The sequence below is a fragment of the Aotus nancymaae genome, unplaced genomic scaffold (assembly GCF_030222135.1).
Source record: "Aotus nancymaae isolate 86718 unplaced genomic scaffold, 86718_ANA_hifiasm-v0.15.2.pri h1tg000008l, whole genome shotgun sequence".
Taxonomy (NCBI): Eukaryota; Metazoa; Chordata; class Mammalia; order Primates; family Aotidae; genus Aotus; species Aotus nancymaae.
The window spans coordinates 30,365,198-30,388,710 of NW_026988419.1; the positions used below are offsets into that span (position 1 = coordinate 30,365,198).

Consider the following 23,513-nt stretch of genomic DNA (forward strand, 5'->3'; position numbering starts at 1 on the left):
GAAATACTAGAGGGCTGAGTGCAGTGGCTCACTCTTGTGGCCTGTAATCCAAGCACTTCGGGAGGATTATGTGGGTCCAGGGGTTCAAGACCAGCCTGGGCAACAGAGTGAGACCCTGTCTCTGTAAAAAATTTAAAAATTAGCTGGATGTGGTGGTATGCCTACAGTCCCAGCTACTCAGGAGGCTGAGGCAGGAGGATCACTTGAGACCAGGAGGTGGAGGCTGCAGTGAGGTGTGATCACACCACTGTACTCCACTTAAGGTGACACAGTGAGATCCTGTCTCAAACAAACAAACAAAAAACCCCACAGACACCAAAAAACACAAAAAAACTGGAGGAAGTCTTTTAGGATGAAAGGAAATGATATCAGATGATAAATGAATGTACACACAAAGAAATAAAGTACACAAGTATGATAATTGATAATTACGTAGCAAACATAAATAGTGTATATATGTTTTCTTCCTATAATTGACTTAAAGACAACTACATAAAACAGCAACTATAAAACTGTATTACTGAACATATACAAAGAAGTGTAATATATAAAAGTAGCAATACAAAGAAGAGATGAGAAAATTAATGTATTTTACAATTGCTTAAAGGAAGTTTTTAAAGTACAAATTAAAAATTTTAAAATATATCTAAGGCTTTTCAGGTTACCTGTTTCTTCTTGAGGGAGGTTTGGTAATTTTTATCTTTCAAAGAATTTGTTTCATTTAAGCTGTCAAACTTACAGGCATAAAGTCTTTAGTATTCTTTTCAATCATTTTATTATTTGTGGCAATAGCTCCTCTTTCAATCCTAATATAGGCAATTTATGTTGTTTCTCTTTTAATCAGTCTAGATAGAGGTTTATGTTCTTTGTTTTTTTAATAACTAGGCTTCAATGTTCTTAATCTTTTTGTTTTTCTCTTTCATGAATTTCTGCTTTTGTCTTTATAATTTTCTTCCTTTTGCTTAACAGTTTATATTTTGTACTGTACATTTCCATCTGAACACAGCTATAGCTAAATCTCACAAATACAATATATTGATTTCATTATCATACAATTCTAAATACTTTCTAATTTCAAAGTCCAGTTCTATGTTATCCCAGTTTTAAGAAGCCTCCCTTAATAATTTCAGTTAATACTGATACACTCCTAACAGCTGATAAAGCATTAACTGTTGGACCCTGGGAAAAACATGGTGGCAGAATTTCAAGCAAGTATCTTCCACGATTTTGCAATCCCCTTTCTCAGAACAAAATAATTGTAAATATTTATACATACACATTTACTCTAGCTGTCATATCCTCTTCAGGAAGGTCTAATTTATCCTCCTCCATATCATTAACTTTTACTTGTTTCACTACTTCCAAAAGCAATGAATCACTGGAAGGCTGTGAGTGTTGGATACCTGTTTTAAACACAAAATATCTATTAAATGTAAAGTAGAAAACAGTATTATAGCCCATCTGTAATTTCTGACTGTTATGTTTCCGACTGTTAGATGAAAACAATATGTATATTATAAGATGGTACTTTGATACAATCTGTGATGTTTGATGGCAATTTTGACAATTACTATATAAATGGTAAAAAGAATAAATGTTTTAAAAATAGTATCTACTTTTAATAATGGTATTATTTGTTTCAAAAATAGGCAAAGTACTCTCTTTATATTTAATTCTAAAGGTTGCCAATAATTAATTCAAAGGAAAAAATATTCTCATTGTATTAATGTAATAGAACTATTTTTTACCATGCATTTTGTATTAAAGCAATACTAAGAAAGATTATATGATAAATTATTTTTAATTGGGAGATAATACATGGACTAAGAGTGGAAGTGTTTACTTTCTGGACCACATAGAATTTAATACATAAATCTGAGGCATATATATGTAATACATGTAACATATTTTATAAACTAAACACCCTGTAAAAAGGCAGGGCTGGTATAATGAAAAAAACATGGTCTATGAAGTGGTGAACCTAGATTCAAATTTAATTTTGCCAATTATTCAGTCATATGACACTTCTGGATCTATGTTTTCTTGATTGTGAAATGGAGACTTCATCACAAGGTTATGTATATGAAAGGCAATATATGTGAAACACCTGGTACACATTAAATATAAAATAAACAATAGCTACTATTTTATATTTACCTTCCAATTATCTGACTGAAATAAGAACAGTAATACAAATATACGCATAATTTTTTTATTTTATTTTTTTTATTTTTTATATATTTTTTTTTATTGCATTTTAGGTTTTGGGGTACATGTGAAAAACATGCAAGGTTGTTGCATAGGTGCATTCATGGCAGTGTGATTTGCTGCCTCCCTCCCCCTCACCCATATCTGGCATTTCTCCCCATGCTATCCCTCCCCAACTCCCCACCCCCCGCTGTCCCCCCCACTCCCCCGCAACAGACCCCCATGTATAGTGCTCCCCTCCCTGTGTCCATGTGTTCTCCTTGTTCAACACCCTCCTATGAGTGAGAACATGTGGTGTTTGGTTTTGTGTTCTTGTGTCAGTTTGCTGAGAATGATGGTTTCCAGGTTCATCCATGTCCCTACAAAGGACGCGAACTCCTCGTTTTTAATGGCTGCATAATATTCCATGGTAATATATGCATAATTTATAAGTAGGATTGGAAAAAAGTTATATACTTAACTATGAATAAAGACATTTCACTTATGGCAAATAAAAATAATTCATATAAAATATATAAAATAACACAATAATGCTAATAACTATAAATAACAAAACACTATAAAGATGACAAATCCTCCCTTAACTTCTCAAGTGAATCAACCTAATGTACAGTTGCATTTTTCTGTGTAATTCTGTTTGATCATACCTTCTACATTGGGAAGCAGTGGCTCACATCTTTCCTAGAACAAGTTAGTAATCATTTCTACTGAACAGGTTTTTTCATGAGGTCTAATTTATTTTTAAAACATTTAATTAACAAAGCAAATGACAATGCAATAGAAAGTGAAAAGAAGGAAGCCTAGATAGTCTGCTACAAAGAGGAAATTGACTTTATGTAGATGTATGGCACTACTCCGTTAACAGTATGAAATGAAAATCTAATAGAAGAATGGTGAAGGACAGAGGATGCGAGGGACTGCAGCAAGAAGGCCAGCTGGGAAGCTACCGTAAGTTTGGAGAAAGAGCACCAAGCTAAGCCGTGGCAATTGCAAACAAAATGAAAATAAGGAAAAACATTCAAAGGCTATGTAAGAGAATCAACAGGATATGGTACCTAAAGAGCTGTATATGTAGGGATTTCAGACACATGAGGATAGACCCATGCATAATGTGGATTTTAATTTCAGCAACTAATATATGGAGATACTGGTAACTACAATACCAGAAACAAGAGAAGCAGAAACTAGAATAAGGAGTACACAAATGAGAAAAGATAATAAATTCAGTTTCAGAAATATCATATGGAGACTGTGGAAGAAGTATCCCAATAGGTAGTTGGAAACACTGCTTTAGAGTTCAAAAGGAAGATTAGAACTAGAAATACAGATGGGAAAGCAGCATTACATATACGGTGGGGAAGCCATGAGATCACCCAGGAAGAACACAGGTAAAAGGCAAGGTGCTAGGAATGGATCTGGGAACATCATCATTCAAGGTGTGCAGGAAAAAAGTTTTTTCACAAAAAGAATAAAAACTGGTATAAAAAGTAGGAGGTTAAGTAGCAGAGCTAAGAAAGAAACACATTTACAGGCCGAGTGTGATGGCTCATGCCTGTAATCCCAGCACTCTGGGAGGCTGAGGTGGAAGGATCACTTGAGCCCAGAAGTTCAAGGCCAAACTGGGCAACATAGGGAGACCTTGTCTCTACAAAAAAGTTTAAAATTAAAAAATTAGCTGAGTATGGCAGTACACACCTATAGTATCAGCTACTCGGGAAGCTGAGGCAGTAGGATCACTTGAGCCCAGGAGCTCAAGGCTGCAATGAGTGGTGACTGTACCACTGCATTCCAGCCTGGGTGACAGAGCGACAGCCTGTCTCACAAAACAAACAAAAAAAACGAAAAGAAAGAAAGAAAGAAATACATTTACAGGAGAAGATAACCACTGAATGCTTTAGAAGCAATGGAAGCAGGGAGAGCACTAAAAATAAGTTGTTAAATATGGTAATCAAAAAGGAGCATGTCTAATAAAGAAGTACAGACAAAAAAAAAATTTCTTAAACCAAAAAATTTTTTTGAGAGAGGGTCTTACCGTATTCCCCAGGCTGGAATGCAGTGGTACAATCATAGTTTACTACAGCCTCAATCGCCTGGGCTCAAGCAATCTTCCCACCTCAGCCTCCCAAGTAGCTGGGATCACGGGTGCACATGACTGCACCCAGCTGACTTTTGAAATTTGTCTAGTAGAGATTAGGTCTCATTATGTTGCCCAGACTGGTCTGGAACTACTGGGCTCAAGCAGCACTTCTCTGTGGCCTCCCAAAGTGCTGGGATTACAGGTATGAGCCACCACACCTAGCCAAACCAAACTGTTTTTTTTGAGACAAGGTCTCACTCTGTTGCCCAGGCTGAAGTGCAGTGATACAATCATGGCTCACTGCAGCCTCAACCTCCTGGGTTCAAGCGATCTTCTCACCTCAGAGTAGCTTCAAGTACAAGCACGTGCTACCTGGCTACAAAAAATTTCATTTTTCATAGAGACGGGGCATCACTATGTTGCTCAAACTGCAAACCAAATATTTATACTGATACATTTAAGAATATATTTTCTTTTTGACTCTTCAAATACCCTAATTTACACGTGGTTATGTTCCAAAAAATACTTCATAAGTCAGCTGTTTGGAATTAATAATGGATTTTCCATCCAAAATAATACTACAAATAATGGTTAGCTTTTCAGGTTAGCCCATAATATAAACACTATTCTATATATCTGCAATGGGTTGCTTATAAAAAGCAGTATTGGGGTAAGTAAAACAAAACAAGATAATATTTTTAAAAAAGACTATCATGAATTCTGGTAGTTAATGAAAATACTCTGTATAGACAAAACTAAGGAGTAGGCAAAACATTTTGCAGTTAATTCTGAAGTGTACTTCAAAGAACTTTAAAGATTTTAAATATTGATGCATTTTTAAAATAATTTCCAATTTCACTTTGAAATATAAAAATTTTTTTTCTGTACAGTTTGTCACTATTATACTTGGGGTAAAATTTTTAAATGAGAAAAACAAAAGAACAACTGAGACTAAGTAGGGATATAAAAATATATCTGTGTCCATGTGTAGACAGGTGAGAAGGAGAGGAAAAAAGAGAGGGAAATTTATGGAATGAGTTTTCTTGGCAAAAGTCAATAAAATAATATGGAACACTATTCCTTAAGTAATTATTAAAGTCATTTACCAAAGGATGTTTGTTGGGTGATAAGGGTAGTAGTTATATCTCAAAGAGTAGAGAAAGATACTTATAGAAGAGGATACAAGATTCTTTCAGAGAAAAATCTATATACAACTGGCTTTTGCTATGTAAGATAACACTCAAAGTTAGTGTTTATATTATGGACAGGGCCATTATTTTGAATTAAGAAAAGCCACTTACTGTATCTGATTTATTTCAAAATGTAAGACTTTAAATGGCAGGCATCATGGCTCTCTTAATTCATTTTATGGCATCAAATGTATTGGCCATATGTTAAGGCAATTTAAAAAATAAGATCTGGCCAGGCATGCTGGCTCATGTCTGTAATCCCAGCATTTTGGAAGGCTGAGGTGGGAGGATTGCCACTTGAGCCCAGGAGTTCAAGACCAGCCTGGGCAATATGATGATACCTTGTCTCTACCAAAAAAAAAAAAAAAATAGCTGGGCATGGCATGGTGGTATGCATTGGTAGTCCCAGCTAATTAGGAGGCTGAGGGAGAAGGATCACTTAAGCCTAGGAGGTAGGAGGTCAAGGTTGCAGTGAGCCATGTTCAAGTCTCTGCACTCTAGCCTGGTCAACAGAGGGAGACCCAGTCTCAAAAAAAATAAAAATAATTTTAAAATGACATCTGAAAGTTGGTACTCATGTCATCCATAACTACAACTTAATATACCTATGCCTACCAATGATTTGTTGTTGGTGGTGATAGTGTTGTTGAGAAGGAGTTTTGCTCTCGTCAACCAGGCTGGAGTGTAATGGCACGATTTCGGCTCACTGCAACCTCCACCTCTGGGGTTCAAGCGATTCTCCTGCCTCAGCCTCCAGAGTAGCTGGGATTACAGGTGCTCGTCACCATGCCCAGCTAATTTTTATATTTTTAGTAGAGACAAGGTTTCACCATGTGGCCAGGCTGTTCTCGAACTCCTGACCTCAGGTGATCCTCCTGCCTCAGCTTCCCAAAGTGCTGGGATTACAGGTGTGAACCACTGTGCCTGGCTCAATGATTCTTAATAAACAACATTTTGGGGTATTTCACAGACCTATCTTCAAAAAGAGAGAGATGACAAGTGACATAGTTATAAAGGAAGGGCTTCCTAAAGAGTTACAGAAACACCTTAAGATCTGTTTTGAAATACTGTCAGGCTAAATTTTTGTGTTTTGTTTTGAGACGGAGTTTCACTCTTGTTGTCTAGGCTGGAATGCAGTGGTGCAATCTCAGCTCACTGAAATCTCTGCCTCCCAGGTTCAAGCAATTCTCCTGCCTCATCCTCCTGAGTAGCTGGGATTATAGGCACCTGCCACTATGCCTGGCTAATTTTTTGTATTTTTAGTAGAGATAGGGTTTCATCATGTTGGCAAGGCTGGTCTTGAACTCCTGACCTCAAGTAATTTTTTTTTCTAGAAAAAGGCATTGGCCAATCTAAGATAATAAAGGTCTAGAGCTCTATAAAAATAGGTTATAATAGGCCAGGCGTGGTGGCTCATGCCTGTAATTCCAGCACTTTGAGAGGCCAAGGAGGGCGGATCACGTGAGGTCAGGAGTTCAAAACCAGCCTGACCAACATGGAGAAACCCTGCCTCTACTAAAAATACAAAATTAGCCGGGTGTGGTGGTGCATGTCTGTAATTCCAGCTACTCAGGAGGCTAATGCAGGAGAATCACTTGAACCTGGGAGGCGGGGTTCTGGTAAGCCGAGATCAAGCCATTGACCTCCAGCCTAGGCAACAAGAACAAAACTCTGTCTCAAAAAAAAAAAAGTTATAATAAAAGGCATAAAGGATGGCTAAGAATTCTGGCTGGGCACAGTGGCTAGTGCCTATAATCCTAGTACTTTGGGAGGTAGAAGTGGGCAGATCACTTAAGGTCAGGAGTTTGAGGCCAGCCTGGCCAAGATGGCAAAATTCCATCTCTACTAAAAATACAAAAATTGGCCAGGTGTGGTGACATGTGCCTGTAGCCCTAGCTACTCGGAGGCTGAGGCACGAGAATTGTTTGAATGCAGGAAGCAGAGGTTGCAGTGAGCTGAGATTGTGCCACTGCACTTCAGCCTGGGTGACAGAGCAAGACTCTGTCTCAAAAAAAAAAAAAAAAAAAAGATTGCTAAGAATTCTATCTTAGTGTTAGCCTCAGTGTTAATGAGCAAAAAAAACATTGTTCACATTGCAAGAGACACAGTAGTTGTATGAAGTACAGTACACTTTTATAATTAAAATGTTTTTCTTTTAGAAATTATAATCAATGGAAGTATGAAATCACCTTGGATTTAGGCCAAATGTAACAGTACTGAAAACATATAATCATTTAAATATCAATTATAAAATCCCACCCTTCCTTCATAAGTAAATACATTTAAAACAACTAATAAAATAACAATCATCAACCCCCAAAACACTCTCATTATCTTCAATAAATAATTAAAGGTCATTGGAACTCACCCAGATTATCTCTTAAGGCACTAGCTTCCTCGTGGGTTTTGAAATTATAATTCGGTACCAGCTTAAGTCTCATGCGGGAATAATTCTCTACATTAGCTAGCTTCCAATGAATTGGATTCTGTTTCCTAAGAATATTCATAAGCAAACAAATAAAATTATTTAGCTTAAGTTACAAAGGTTGTTTGATTTAAATAGTGTAAAAAAGTTTCAAGTACTTTACATTTGTTTAGTACCATTTTATTATTATTTTTTATTTTTTATTTTTTGAGACAGAGCCTCACTCTGTCACCTAGGCTGGAGTGCAGTGGCACAATCTTGGCTCACTGCGCCTCCTGGATTCAAGTGATTCCTGTGCCTCAGCCTCCCAACATAGCTGCAATTACAGGCATGTCCCACCACGCCCAGTTAATTTTTGTAATTTTAGTAAAGATGGGGTTTTGCCATGTTGGTCAGGCTGGTCTCGAACTCCTAGCCTCAAACAATTTGCCTGCCTTAGCCTCCCAAAGTGCTGGGATTACAGGTGTGAGCCACCATGCCCAGCCTGTTCAAGCACCATTTTATAAAACTGTTCACACTTCTGATCTCATTTAATCCAAATAACTCTGACAGAACCAAAGTAAGTATGCATAGCTGTACTTTATACATGAGGAATCTAAAACAGACTAAATTATTTGCCCAAGATGACATGAGGTTTGCAGGTAGCAGAAATAAGATTTGAACATGGACTTTCAGACTTACAGCTTGATACCTTGACTCTTTTACTGTTACATAAGTTCTTAACTAGCTATACACATGGTTCATATTTCCTTTTACTACAAATAAAGGCAATATAATTGCAAGTGGATCAAAGATCTAAATATAAGAGCTAAAACTATAAAACTCTTAGAAAAGATAAGGATAAAACTTCATGATCTTAGACTTGGGAATGGTTCCTTAGATATGACACCAAAAAAATAAAAAAAAATTAAACTGGAGTTCATTAAAATTAAAATCTTACCTATATAAAAAAGGCTGCTATTAAGAAAGTGAAAAGACAATCTACATATGTGGAAATCACATATATGATAAGGGTCTATTATTGAGAATACACACACACACACACACACACACACACACTATACAATTCAACAAAAAAATCAAACAATCTAAAAATGAGCAAAGGACTTGAGAAGACATTGTTCCAAAAAAATGTAAAAATGGCCAAGAAGAACATGAAAGGATGCTAGACATGATCGATCATTAGGAAATGGAAAATGAAATCATAAAAAATCACCTTACTTCCACTAGGAGGTCATAATAAAAACTCAGGAAGGAATGTGGAGAAATTAGAACTCTCACACATTGCTGGTGAGAATATAAAATGATGAAGCTGCTGTGAAAACCAGTTTGGGAACTCCTCAGTAAATTAAACACAGAATTATCACACAATGCAGCAATTCCATTCATAGCCTATACTCAAGAGAATTAAAAACAAGTGTTCAAACGCTTGTACACAAATGTTACCAGCAGCACTATTCAAAATAGCCAGAAAGTGGAAAACAACCCAAATGCCCATCAACTGATGGCTACATAAAGAAAAGATATATCCCTATAAGGGAATATTATTCAGTCATAAAAAGGAATAAAGTACTGATACACACTACTACATAATGAAAACATTATGCTAAGTGAAAGATGGCAGACACAAAAGGCCACATATTGTATGATTCCATTTATATGAAATAACCAGAATAGGCAAATAATAAGACAGAAAGCTGACTGGTGGTTGCTAGGGGGTGGGACAGGGGATGAGAAATGACTCTTTGATAGGTACAGCATTTCCTTTTCGGGTGATAAAAATGTTATGAAGTTAGACAGTGGTGATGACTGTACACACTATGAATATACTCAGTGCCAGTGAATGGTACATTTAAAAATAGTTAAAAGGATAAATTTTGTGTTATATACATTTTGCCACATTTAAAAAAGGGCTGCAAAAAAAAGAGATAATATAATTCAGCAAAACAGAAGTGACTTAGGATCAATTAAATGAATTGTAAAATATTCAAACATATAACAGTATTAGCCCTAGCTCAAAGAGCTAGTGTCGGAAAGACAGAAGTAAATTGGTTTAACACTCTCTAAGAGTCTAAAGTCTAATAAACTTTATGTCAAAGGGTCAAAGGAAGGCAAGCAATTGTATGATAAAAAACAAGATAACCTCACATCATCCCAGACCTATACTTCACAAAAAGACAATAAATAAGATTAAAAGTACCCTTTTATAAACTGAACATTTAAAAAATTGGAGTGAAAGGGGCATTTGTTCAAAAAGTTCTAGACCAGAGTTCTAAAAAAAAAACGAGTACTTAATAAAATTATATCCACCTACCTTTTAGCCCAAGGTCCCCTTTCACATGAAAGATAGAGGTGTATTGCTTTCCAGCGTCTAACAGTGGCTAACTGTTGACTGCTAAGTTGTTTAAGCATATTATTATACCTCAGGTTCTCTTGGCGTGCTTTTCGATTAAATGGCTCCACAAACAGCTCCTGAAAGAAACAATAAGAAATAAGATCATTGACTCATATGTTTACAGGTATATTTACATTTTAATTCCATAATTTAAAATTTTTGACCAATAAAATGTTACAGCATGAGAAAGAAGCTGGTAAGCAACAGGCTTTTATTCCATTAGAATCATTTTCTTTGATGAAGTATGATATAATTTTACCTATAATCTATTTACATTTTTTTAAAACTTAAAAACCAACCAACAATAAAAATGTGAAGAACTTCAAAAATGCAAAGTGTCTCAACACAGAACTTTTTTTTTTTTCTGTTTTCTTTTTTCATCCAGCACAAAATGTCAAGAACTTTTAAACTCAAGATAATTAACCTCCTACTTACTGTCAAGTAAAATAATTTTCCTCTGGGATCTTTGATTTATAAGGCATCTAAAATGAGACTCAAGATGAAAGAAAGTAGAAAGAAGGATAATTACATTCTATACTACCAAGGCATAACTTTAAGCTGTGAAATTAATGTCTATAGTTTCAAAGAAACAAACAGAAGACTGGCTTATCTATCTCACATCAATATTCATCTATTAGCAACTAAAATGACAGCACTAATTTGTTTCAAACAAACCAGCAATGAATTAAATTAAAAAGAACAGTTAAAATTTTAAACAGTTTTAGAGAGATACTACAGCAATGTGTCATTAAAAATACATGCCTTGGAGTTAGACCTGGATATAAATCTTAGCTTTTCTGAGCTAATTCTCTTATCTAAGTTGTTTCTCATAGCTAATTCTCTGAGGCTCAGTGTCCTCTCATGTGTAAAATGAGGTTAACAATAACTGTCATAATAAAGATGAACATTTAAAGTGCTTAATAAGGTGCTAGCAAAATAGCAAGCCTTCAAAAACTTGTAGTTGTCATTATTATAATTGTCATTGTTAACTACTATTAGATGAGTAGGAAATCGATTATTTTGGAATACAATGTTACCAAATACTTAAAACAGATCATTTCTGAGAAAACTGAGGAAGTCATGACAGCTCCATGGTAATTAAACATCAAATTCACAGTTTTGAGGTTCAAGCATATAAGGATATTCTTAAATATGTATTTCTAGAAAAGGTAAAGTTACAGGGAAAGTGTTGATAAGAATATAAACTGGTAGAACTTCTCTCAGGGAAATAAAACAGTGTTTATCATAAGCACTACATACCAGTAATTCCACTTATCCTAGGGAAATCATCTTGGATAGCCACAAAAATATAACTATAGGGATGTTCAATACTATTTGTAATACAGAAAAAAACTAGTAAGTGAGGTCTAACAATGGGAAATACATTTAAATGTACTAATATATAAAACAATGAAATACTTTGCAGTCTGCCATGGAAAGATGTTTACAATATATTTTAAGTTAAGAAAGGAGCAATGGTCTCATTTTGGCTTAACCAAATATGTGCAAATATATACATTTTAAAATTACTTAGGACTACTGACTCTTCCAATTCATGAATACAGTGCCTATCTGTATTTATTTAGGTATTCTTTAATTTGTTTCAAGTGTTTTTTTAGTTTTTGGCATATATACAGCAGATGCTGTATATATTTTGTTAGATTGATACCTAAGCATTTTATTATTTTAGAGCTATTGAAAAAGTATTTTTAGAAAATTTCAGTTCCCCTACTCCAAGAATGTTATGGAAAAAAAAAAAATTAAGTTTCTCATTCATTATTCATTGCTAGGGTATGGAAATATGATTAAATTTTGTGCACTGATTTCATGTCCTGCAGCCTTGCTAAACTTGCTTAATTATAGTAATTTATTGGTATAACAGAGTCCTTGAGATTTTCTATACAGAGAATCATGTTACCTTTAGATAGTTTTATTTCTTCCTTCCCAATGTGAATGCTTCTTTGTATGTTTTTTTCTATTCTTACTATATTTGCTAAGATTTGTGGTACAATGGTAACTAAGAATGGTGAGAACGAATATCCCTGTCTAGTTCCCTATCTTAGGGGAAAAGTACTCAGTTTTTCACCACTGAATATGAAGCTAGAGGTAGGACGTTGGTAAAGAGTTAAGTAGTTCCCTTCTATTCCTAGTTTGCTGAGAGCTTTCATTACAAATGGATGTTTAATTTTTTCAAGGGCTTTTCCTGGATTTACTGATATGATAATGCAGTTTTTCTTGTTAAGACTACAAACATGGTCCAGTATATTAATTAATCTTCAAATGTTGAACTAGCTCTGCATCCTGAGGATAAATTCCACTTTGTTGTGTTGTATATTATTATTATTACCATTTAATACATTTTTTATTGTTCTTGAGACAAAGCCTCACTCCTCATCTACATTGGAGTGCAATGGAGGAATCATGGCTTACTTAAAGCTTTGACCTCCTGTACTCAAGTGATCCTCTCATATCAGCCTTCTCAGTAGCTGCTACTACAGGTGTGCACCACCACACCCAGCTAATTTTTAAATTTTTTGTAGAGGTAGAGTCTCTCTGTGTTGCCCAGGCTGATCTCGACCTCCTCGCCTAAAATGATCCTCCACCTTGGCCTCCCAAAGTGCTGCGATTACAGGCATAAGCCACTGTGCTTGATCTGATGTATTATTTTTAAAATATATTGTTAGATTTGTTTTGTTGCTATGTTCCTGACAGACACTGGTCTGTAGTTTTCTTGTACTATTTTTCTATTATTTCACTATGAAGGTAATATTACCCTCATCAATGAGTTGGAATTGTTCCTACTTTTCCATATTTGAAGAGACTGAGAAAGTAGCATAATTTCTCCATTAAATGTATGGTAGAATTTGCCAGTGAAACCATCTGGGCCTGAAGTTTTCCCTTTTTGAAGGTTTTTAACTATAAATTATATATTTAATAGATATAGGACTATTCAGGTTATATACTTATTCTTGAACTAGTTTTGGAAATTTGTGTCTGTCAAAAATTGATCCATTTCATTTAAGTTGTCATATTTTTGTGCATAGAGTGGTTTGTAGTGGTCCCTCATTACAATGCTGATGTCTGTAGAGTCAATGGTGATATTGCCTCTTTCTTTCCTGGTCTAAATGATTTTTCACATCTCCCTCTCTTTTTTTCTTTGTCAATATTGCTAGAAGTTTATCAATTTTACTGATATTTTGAACAACTGGACCTTGGTTTCATTGACTTTATTGTTTTTCTGCTTTCAATTTCATTTATTTCTGTTCTTATCTTTATTCATTACTTCTGCTGATAAGGATTTGGATTACTTTTGTTTCTCTAGTTTCTTTCTTTTTTTTTTTTTCCCTTGGTTGAGATGGAATCTCGCTCTGTTGCCCAGGCTGGAGTGCAGTGCAGGATCTCAGCTCACTGCAACATTCACCTCCCAGGTTCAAGCGATCTTCCTGCCTTAGACTCCCAGTAGCTGGGATTACAGGCACACGCCACCATGCCCAGCTATTTTTTTTATTTTTAGTAGAGACAGGTTTCATCATGTTGGCTAGGCTGGTCTCGAACTCCTGATATCAGGTGATCCACTCACCTTGGCTTCCCAAAGTGCTGGGATTATAGGCATGAGCCACCGTGCCCAGTCATTTCTCTAGTTTCTTAAGGTAGAAACTTAAAATTCAATGCCTTTCTTCTTTTCTAATATAAATATTATGTGCTGTAAATTTCTCTCTAAGTGATGGTATGTATCCAGCCTCCTTAGAGGGATCTATTAACGTACTAGCAGCTTAATAAACTTTTTACATAATCACTATGTACAGGATATTTTACTATTAATTGATCTTAATTGTAACTGATTGATTAGCTGTTTTTCTTCTAATTCTAAGATAATGTTTAAACAAATAATAGAAATACTGCTTATAAAATTTGGTGCCTGTATTGCTCTTAATATTAAATGTTTAAAATCAACATGAAAAACTAGATATTAAAACATTTACTTTTTACCTGAAATTTGAGCTTGCTTTCCCCTCCTTCCCGGTCTCGTTTATGCATATTTACCATTAAAGCTTCATAACAATCCTTCCAATAAAGTGCCATGTTCTCATGACCATTATAAAATGTATGAGTTTCATACTGCTTCATGTAAGGTACAATCTTACCAAAAAAAAAAGAATACATAAAATTTAATATATGACTTCACATCTATAAAAAATTGTAAATCAGCAGAAAAATCTTGCTCAAAAAAGATAAAACTTACATATTTTTCAATGTAAACTTGCCATTCATTTGAATTACAATATTCTTGAAAATCTTCAAAAAATGAGGAGCTACCATTGGTAAAAGGTAAAGAAGGTAGGTGCAAGTTCATGAAGAGAAGCTCATAAATTTTGGAAACCAGGGTACGAACAAGAGGAATCAAAAACGAGTATATTTCAGTCTGTTCCTTGATGGATTGACTTAGAACATGTTCCAGCTTCCCTAAAATGTAACATGCTTCATCCTGATTTTCAAACACTTTGGTCTGAAGAAGGGTATTTAGCTTAGCTGATGCCATTGCACAAACCTGGAGGAAAACAGTTTAGATGAGAAAGAGCAGACTAAAGCAAACATTTAGTGATAGCACAAGTTCTGCCTGGCTCTGTGGGTTCAGAACTTTTATATAGTAACTGTCAGGAATTATGAAAGGTCTCAGATGTTACTCTGCCTCTAAGCTAAGAGTTAGCTGCTACAGTTTCACAGGTGTTGGCAGAAGATACAAGACTCCTGGGTCAGAGACAAAGATCCATAGCAATAGCAGTAGACAGAGTATCAGCATTTGCACTGTTTCCCCAAAATGCAATTCCCACAGTGAGAGATGAAGAGAACTAAATGATGCCTGCACATGTAGACACATTTTAGTAGAGAAACCACCAGTAAAAAGGAAACTCAAATCTTTTACACTGGGCAGTAAACTTGTCTCATTTTGCCACGGAGGGAGACATTATCTTTATACTGGATAGTAAACAAATCTTCCCTGATTTTGCCATGGAGGGAAACATTATCTTTATTATACTGGATAGTAAACAAATCTTCCCTTTGCTCTGAAGGAAGACATAACCTCTATCTTCCAAAGTTGTTCATATGAACAACCTCAAAAAGATTTCCATGGAAATTGTCTACCAACAATGACTGTAGGAAAAAGCAATCTCTTTCTCTGGATATGAAAGAAGTAGCATACAGTCCCAATTGCTGTGGGCAGCTGTTTTGTGTCCATAAGGGAGGCCAGCTTAACACAAGCTGACAGATGATGGAGAGTGGTGCTGTGAGAAAGCAAATAAATGGAACTGGAGGCCTGACTGAATCCTGCTTAAATTCACCTTAACTATGAAATTTGCTCAACTATATGAGCAAAAAAATCTTCTTAACTAAGTCAGTTTGGCTTGATGTTTCTCTTATTTGAAATCAAAAGTATTCTGATACATAAAGCACAGGTATATAGAAGTCCAAGTCCTTGATCAGAATCCTAACTACCCTTAAAATTCCCAAGGACTATACATATTCAGGGCACAAGCCTAGGCAAAAGAATACTACTATTAGGCTTTGGCCTTAATTCCCAATGAGGAAAGGTATATTAGATGACTAAGGGGTTTCCTTTTTTTCTGGGTTACAGAAAGACCTGTTTTAAAATTAAGGCAGGAAAATGACATATTGGGTTTCCTTCTCCTTCTCCCTTAACCCTATAATCTCACTGGATCTATATTACTTCCCAAATAAAGAAAAGCAAAAGAAAATTTAAAAAACAATTAGAACCTGAAACCACTGCAAGAATGTATTTGTGCCAAAAGCTGGTCTGGGCTGTACACACAGGTCTTTGCAGGATAAGGCAACAAAAGACTTCAGGTACTCTTTCCATGTAAATTTTAGCAATGTAAACAGCATTGGAGGAAACAATCTCTAATATAACTCAAAGCTTTGATTTCTCTACCCTGCTCATATTTTCCCCCAACCCATCCCTCTTCTCACCGTTCAGTCTCTGAATCCAACTAAAGGAACTGAATTCCAATAAGGGCAAAATAAATTAAAGAAAAAAAAGTCACACAATTCCTACATCCAGGAAATACCAGTGTTAATATTCTGGGCTTTTTTTTGCTACATGTTTAAGAAAATACTATTTACATAAAGAGTTAAATATCCAATGTTTTGCTTTTAACTTAATGTCATGACATTAAATAAACATTGTTTACACATTTATTTAAAAGTATAAAGATACTTTAAATGAATATAATTTACTTGACCAGTGCTTTAATTTTGGATACTGACATATCAAATATATACAATGCTTCCTTTCCCCCTTATTATAAATAGTACTGCATTAGGGTCACCTGAGGAATTACAAAAAATACTGATGCCCAGGCTGGGTGTCGTAGCACATACTTGTAAACATAGCACTTTAGGAGACCAAGGCAGGTGGATCACTTGAGGTCAGGAGTTTGAGACCAGCCTGGCAAACATGGAGAAACCCCATCTCTACTAAACAACACAAAAATTAACCAGGTGTGGTGGCACATGCCTGTAATCCCAGCTACTTGGGAGGCAGAGGCAGGAGAATCACTTGAACCCAGGAGGCAGAGGTTGCAGTGAGCCGAGATCGTGCCACTGTACTCCAGCCTGGGTGACAGAGCGAGACTCCGTCTCAAAACAAACAAACAAACACACACACACACACACACACACAAACAACAAAATACTGAAGCCCTAGTTTCACCCCATTCTGAATTAATTACTATGGGTGATGCACTACATAGGTATGTTTAGAATGCTCCTCTAGGTGATTTCATGTGTAGCCAGGGATGGGAATCACTGGCTGAGCTAGGGCAACATGGGGAGTAAGGAACCAGGCTAACTGGAGACAATATGTACATCTAAATGAATCAATGACCATGCAGTCCTATTTTTGAAACAAGCTGGGAAATCTTGGTTTTTATGTAAAATTTCTTAATACTTAAATACTGGCAATTAATTAACATGTATGAGCCAAATAAATCAAGTTTTCAGGTAGCTCTATTATAACCCCTATACAGAAAGAGATTCCTGTCCTAGCCTTTAAAGTGTACAACCTCAGGAAAATAGATTTTTATTTCTGAGAGAATACAATTACCCAACAGGCTAGTGAGAAATGTTTTAGGTCACTAACTGCTAGTAGATAGAATCAGTCTCTGGGCTGGGCGCGGTGGCTCACACCTGTAATCCCCGAACTTTGGAAGGCCAAGGTAGGCAGATCACAGGAGGTCAGGAGTTCGAGACCAGCCTGGCCAACAAGGTGAAACCCCATCTTTACTAAAAATACAAAAATTAGCCATGTGTGATGGCACATGCCTGTAGTCCCAGCTACATGGGAGGCTGAGGCAGGAGAATTGCTTGAGACTGGCAGGTGAAGAGATGCAGTGAACCAAGATCGTGCCACTGCACACCAGCCTGGGTAATAGAGCTAAACTCCATCTCCAAAAAAAAAAAAAAGAAGAGTCTGTCTTATTTGTATTTGCAGGTGCTGTGCTTATCATTTATTTAATGAGTACTTATAGAGCCCCTATTATGGAATGGGCACTGAATACTTAATGGTGAACTAAATAAATAGACATTTTTTTAGGGAAATTTCATCAAATTAAAAAACGCTGAGGATAAATTACAAATGTAAGAAAAAAAAGTCCTAACATCTAAAATAAAGAACTACCTGGCATGCTAACTGCAACTACTTTAGTAGTCATTAGGCTAAAATTAATGAAAAAGCCAAAAAGGCTATCCTCATTCTACTTCTAGGTTGAATTAAAAAAAAGAATACTATACTGAATATCTATGTATATAAAGGTGGTTCTGTATTTTATTTTAATAAATAAATTAATTAATTTTGAGACAGAGTCTTACTCTGTTGCCCAGGCTGAACTGCAGTGGCATGATCTTGGCTCACTGCAACCTCTGCCTCCTGGGTTCAAGCGATTCTCCTGCCTCAGCCTCCCAAGATGGGGTTTCGTTATGATGGCCAGGCTTGTCTCAAACTGTTGGGGTCAAGTGATTTGCCCACCTCAGCCTCCCAAAGTGCTGAGATTACAGGTGTGAGATACTGTGCCTGACCAGTTCTATATTTTAGATTATTACTTTAGGATTAGTTTCAGAGTACAGTTACTAGAGAAAGAGTCTTTTTTTTAAAAAAAAGTTCTTAGTTCGTATATTTAAGAATTACATTTAAAGTCTGTATAATTCAAACTTTCACCATGTGTGTACTTTAATGCCCATATACTTGTTTAGCTTTTCCGTATTTTCCAAGTTTTCTACAATGAATATATGTTAATTTTAGGATGAAAGAAAAAAAACTCTATTACTAACCGGGAAATAAGTTTTATATAACAGTGATAAAAAGAAAAAAAACACAAAGCAATCCAAATACATGACATCTGAAAAAGATATAGTCATAGAACAAGAAAAAACATACTAAAATACTAATAGTTGTTTTCTCTTATGTTATAGGAAGGTGAATTATTTACATTTTCCTCTATGCTTTCATTTTCTACAATGAGTATGTGTTGCTTTTATAATCAAAGATAAATATCTATTAAAAATAGAATTACTTCTCTGCAGCATTCACAATAAAAAATATAAACAAAAATAAAAAATAGAATCATCAGATTATGATATTTTAAAAATAGAATGGCCAGGTCCAGGTGCGGTGGCTCATGCCTGTAACCCCAACACTTTGGGAGGCCGAGGCGGGTGATCAACTGAGGTTGGGAGTTCGAGACCAGCATGAGCAACATGGAGAAACCCCGTCTCTACTAAAAATACAAAATTAGCCAGGCATGGTGGTGCATGCCCGTAATCCCAACTACTCGGGAGGCTGAGGCAGGAGAATAGCTTGAACCTGGGGGGCGGAGGTTGTGATGAGCTGATATCGCGCCATTGCACTCCAGCCTCGACAACAAGAGCAAAACTCCATCTAAAAAAAAAAAAAATAGAGTGGTCGGATGCAATGGCTCACGCCTGTAAACCCAGCACTTTGGGAGGCCGAGGTGGGTGGCTCATATGAGGTCAGGTGTTCGAGACCAGCATGTCCAATATGGTGAAACTCCGTCTCTACCAAAAACACAAAAAAATTTGCCAGGCGTGGTGGCAGGTGCCTGTAGTCCCAGCTACTTAGGAGGCTGAGGCATGACAATCACTTGAACCTGGGAGGTGGAGGTTACAGTGAACCAAGATTGCACCACTGTACTCCAACTTGGGAGACACAGACCCTGTCTTAAAAAGAAAAATAATAATAATATATATGTATGTGTATTTATATATATATATATATATATATATATATATATATATATGGCAACCTGATGTCAGAATTTTAACCTCTCCATGTTCTTATTAATATTATATCTAGTTTATGTAAATCAGAAGCCAGTCCCACCCCAACCTTCCTGCACCAAATACAAAAATGGAAACATTAAAATAAAATAAAAAGGGCCAGGTAAATAGCTATTAAATTCTTACCATGATTACTCTAACCCAGGTTCTCACAAGTACCCCATGTAAGTAGAAAAATGACAGACCAAAATTTACATCAAATTTTTCAGTCTTTTCCATTTTTAATTTAAAATAGAATAAATATTCCTTGTGATCAGTATTTTATTTCTCTTTATTTCTAAAATCTAGCACAGTGCTTAGTACTTCATTAGGAATTTAGTGTGTGATAAATAAAAAAATATTGAGATGGAATGTAAAAATTGTAAATTAGTAAAATAGCAGAAAAAAATTGAAAGGAGCAATTTAAAAAATAATTTTTCGGCCGGGCGCGGTGGCTCAAGCCTGTAATCCCAGCACTTTGGGAGGCCGAGGCGGGTGGATCACGAGGTCGAGAGATCGAGACCATCCTGGTCAACATTGTGAAACCCCGTCTCTATTAATACAAAAAAATTAGCTGGGCACGGTGGCGCGTGCCTGTAATCCCAGCTACTCAGGAGGCTGAGGCAGGAGAATTGCCTGAACCCAGGAGGCGGACGTTGCGGTGAGCCGAGATCGCGCCATTGCACTCCAGCCTGGGTAACAAGAGCGAGACTCCGTCTCAAAAAAAAAAAAAAAAATAATAATAATAATAATAATAATAATAATTTTTCTAAAAAATGCAAGCCCTAAACCATATGTTATAAACAATTGTTGCAGGCTACCTAGCACCTAGGTAGTTATACTGCAACAGATGATATATTAATATAAGCTATATATAAATCCTATAAAAGAAAGCCTTAAAATTATATGAAGTTGTTAATATCAGGAAGAAGTAATAAATTAACTGCCTCTCAAGCTCCTCAAAACTCCAAGTGAAATCATGGATAGTTTTAGAACTAATAAAAAACTTAAAATACCAAAAAGACATTATCATTTGCTTGTTACATAAATAATACCTATGCTGCATGGAAGCACAAAAAATAATATAAAAAAATGGACAAACCTGTAAATTACCCCTTCCAATGAATCCTAGAAGCAACTGGATCTGAATTTGAGAGAGTTTTACCCATAATGGATTTTCAGAATACCAGACTGACAGACAGTCAAAGAGCAGCATCATATCCTCTAAAAGCTATCACAAAGGAACAAATTGAGAAATAGTAAACATTAAGTTTTTCAATTTACTGATGATCAATTTTCCCCAACATTAATACAAACCACAAATATTTCAAAAACTAGTCTAATGTTCAGTTGACAAAAGCCAAAAGAATCATCCTAGTAACAGCTAACAAAATCTGTGACTATTCATCCCATCTTATCTATGTTTATTGAATCTGATTATGCATTAATGCTCTAAAAAGAGGGGGTACAAAATTTGTCTTTGAATAAAGTTCTTAATTACCCAAAACATAATTTTAAAGAGATATTACCGCACCTTCTCAGTCCACATGTTTGGATTAACTAGTCCCTCTGACTGAAGAAAATCCTGTATGATCAGCATTAGTCGGAAGGCGTTTTCAGCAGTTACTGGATTAGTTTTTGCTTCTCTGTTTTCTGAGACTGCCCATTCTAACATCTTTTGTAGCAAACTAAATGGAAAACAAATTCCTCTTAAAACCATTGTGAGCTCAGAAAAACAGGACATTAAAAACAAAACAAGCCAGGCACGGTGGTTCACGCCTGTAATCCCAGCACTTTGGGAGGCCGAGGCGGGTGGATCATGAGGTCAAGAGATCGAGACCATCCTGGTCAACATGGTGAAACCCCATCTCTACTAAAAATACAAAAAATTAGCTGGGCATGGTAGCGCATGCCTGTAATCCCAGCTACTCAGGAGGCTGAGGCAGGAGAATTGCCTGAACCCAGGAGGCGGAAGTTGCAGTGAGCCGAGATCGCGCCATTGCACTCTAGCCTGGGTAACAAGAGCGAAACTCCGTCTCAAAAAAACAAAACAAAACAAAACAGCTTGAGAGGCAGCATAGTACCTCCAAAGATATACGATTACTAGCAGGTATCCCTAAGACACTGTAAAAGAATTTTTTTTTTTGAGACAGAGTTTCACTCTTGTTGCCCAGTCTGGAGTGCAATGGCATGATCTCAGCTCACTGCAATCCCCGCCTCCCAGGTTCAGGCGATTCTCCTGCCTCAGCCTCCCAAGTAGGTGTGATTACAGGCATGCACCAACAGGCCTGGCTAATTTTTAGATTTTTAGTAGACACGGGGTTTTGTCAAGTTGGCCAGGCTGGTCGTGAACTCCTGACCTCAGGTGATAAGCCTGCCTCGGCCTCCCAAAGTGCTGGGATTACAGGCATGAGCCACCATGCCAGGCCTGTAAATGGAATTTAACAATAATGGAGAAACACTGAAATGTTTGGAGTATTTATTTTTAATATACCTAGTATTAAAAGTCCAAGTAAAAGTTCCCTGTTTTACTTGACTATAAAAAAACTATGACAATAATTCACATTCCCTCCTTCATGAGATACTTAGTTTCTTTAAAGCTGGCAATTGGCAAGGTTAGAGAAGAAACCCTTATTATGCCTTACAGAGGATCTAGCCCTGTGGAAGAAAAGATGTAATTCTTCCCTTCTATGCTACCATTACAGAGTCCTATTATCTATAGCAGGGGTGTCCAATCTTTTGGCTTCCCTGGGCCACATTGGAAGAATTGTCTTGGGCCACACATAAAATATGCTAATAGGCTGAAGCGGGTGGATCATGAGGTCAGGAGTTCGAGACCGACCTGATCAACATGGTGAAACCCTGTCTCTACTAAAAATACAAAAATTAGCTGGGCGTGGTGGCGTGGGCCTGTAATCCCAGCTACTCAGGAGGCTGAGGCAGGAGAATTGCTTGAAACTGGGAGGCGGAGGTTGCAGTGAGCCAAGATTGCGCCGCTGCACTCCAGCCTGGGCAACAAGGTAAGACTCAGTCTCAAAAATAAAATAAAATAAAATACGCTAATAATATTTTAATGATATGCTTTAACAATAGCTAATCAGCTAAAAGAAATTGCAAAAAAATCTCATAATGTTTTAAGAAAGTTTATGAATTTGTGTTGGGCCGCCATCCTCAGCTGCATGTGGCCTGCAACCTGTGGGTAAGATATGCTTGATCTACAAGGAACCCTAAATCCTTCAGAGAAATAATTTTCATGAAAACATAACTCCCTTCTCTTAGCATGGTAACACTCAAATTTAGACAAGCCTGCAGAAAACAATGTATCAAGTCCTCAAATACCACAAGAAAACAATTTAAACAAAAAAATCTGTAATTACTTATGATCCAGATTTACTTAAGACTTAAACCTCCTCGTATTGGAATAAGTTTGGGATTCCTCTTTAGATTCTACTAGTATGGCAAAAGATAGGAAAAGGAACTGAGTACAAAGTTTCTCTTTTTCTCCCTTTTTATATCCACAGAATACTGAATGAATGTTCAATAACTAAAATTATTTCAGACTCCTGCTCTCGCCAAAAGGAAGATGGAAAATGACTAACTAAATGCTTACATTAGTTTTATTTCATCTGATGGTCGAAGTAGCTCACTGGATATTCCTGGTTTACTTAGTGCTGAAAACACTTGTCCTCGTTCAATCCAAGTATCATCATCAGACTTTTCTAGTCCCTTACACATTACATAATTCAAAATATGTGTCAGTAATTGAAGAAGCTCTTCCTCACATCTCTATGAAAAAGATAAAGTAATTTAAAATAACTAGAGGTGTAGTTGTTCAAAGCACATCATAAGAACCATTATATATACTCA

The 23,513-nt window shown here is 36.2% G+C and overlaps 1 protein-coding gene across 7 annotated transcripts in view; it reads right to left on the reverse strand.

Annotated features, from left to right (window-relative positions):
• NBEAL1 (neurobeachin like 1) overlaps nucleotides 1–23,513 on the reverse strand; it is a 222,282-nt gene that overhangs the window by 72,166 nt on the left and 126,603 nt on the right. For all 7 annotated transcript variants that reach the window (XM_012446197.2, XM_012446193.3, XM_064373144.1 and 4 more), the window contains 8 exons: nucleotides 23,257–23,432; nucleotides 21,181–21,334; nucleotides 20,749–20,877; nucleotides 14,539–14,844; nucleotides 14,286–14,435; nucleotides 10,215–10,372; nucleotides 7,844–7,968; nucleotides 1,277–1,403 (listed from right to left, as the gene is read on the reverse strand). In XM_012446197.2, the coding sequence (XP_012301620.2) occupies nucleotides 1,277–1,403; nucleotides 7,844–7,968; nucleotides 10,215–10,372; nucleotides 14,286–14,435; nucleotides 14,539–14,844; nucleotides 20,749–20,877; nucleotides 21,181–21,334; nucleotides 23,257–23,432 (1,325 nt within the window). The remainder of the gene's footprint in view (nucleotides 1–1,276; nucleotides 1,404–7,843; nucleotides 7,969–10,214; nucleotides 10,373–14,285; nucleotides 14,436–14,538; nucleotides 14,845–20,748; nucleotides 20,878–21,180; nucleotides 21,335–23,256; nucleotides 23,433–23,513) is intronic.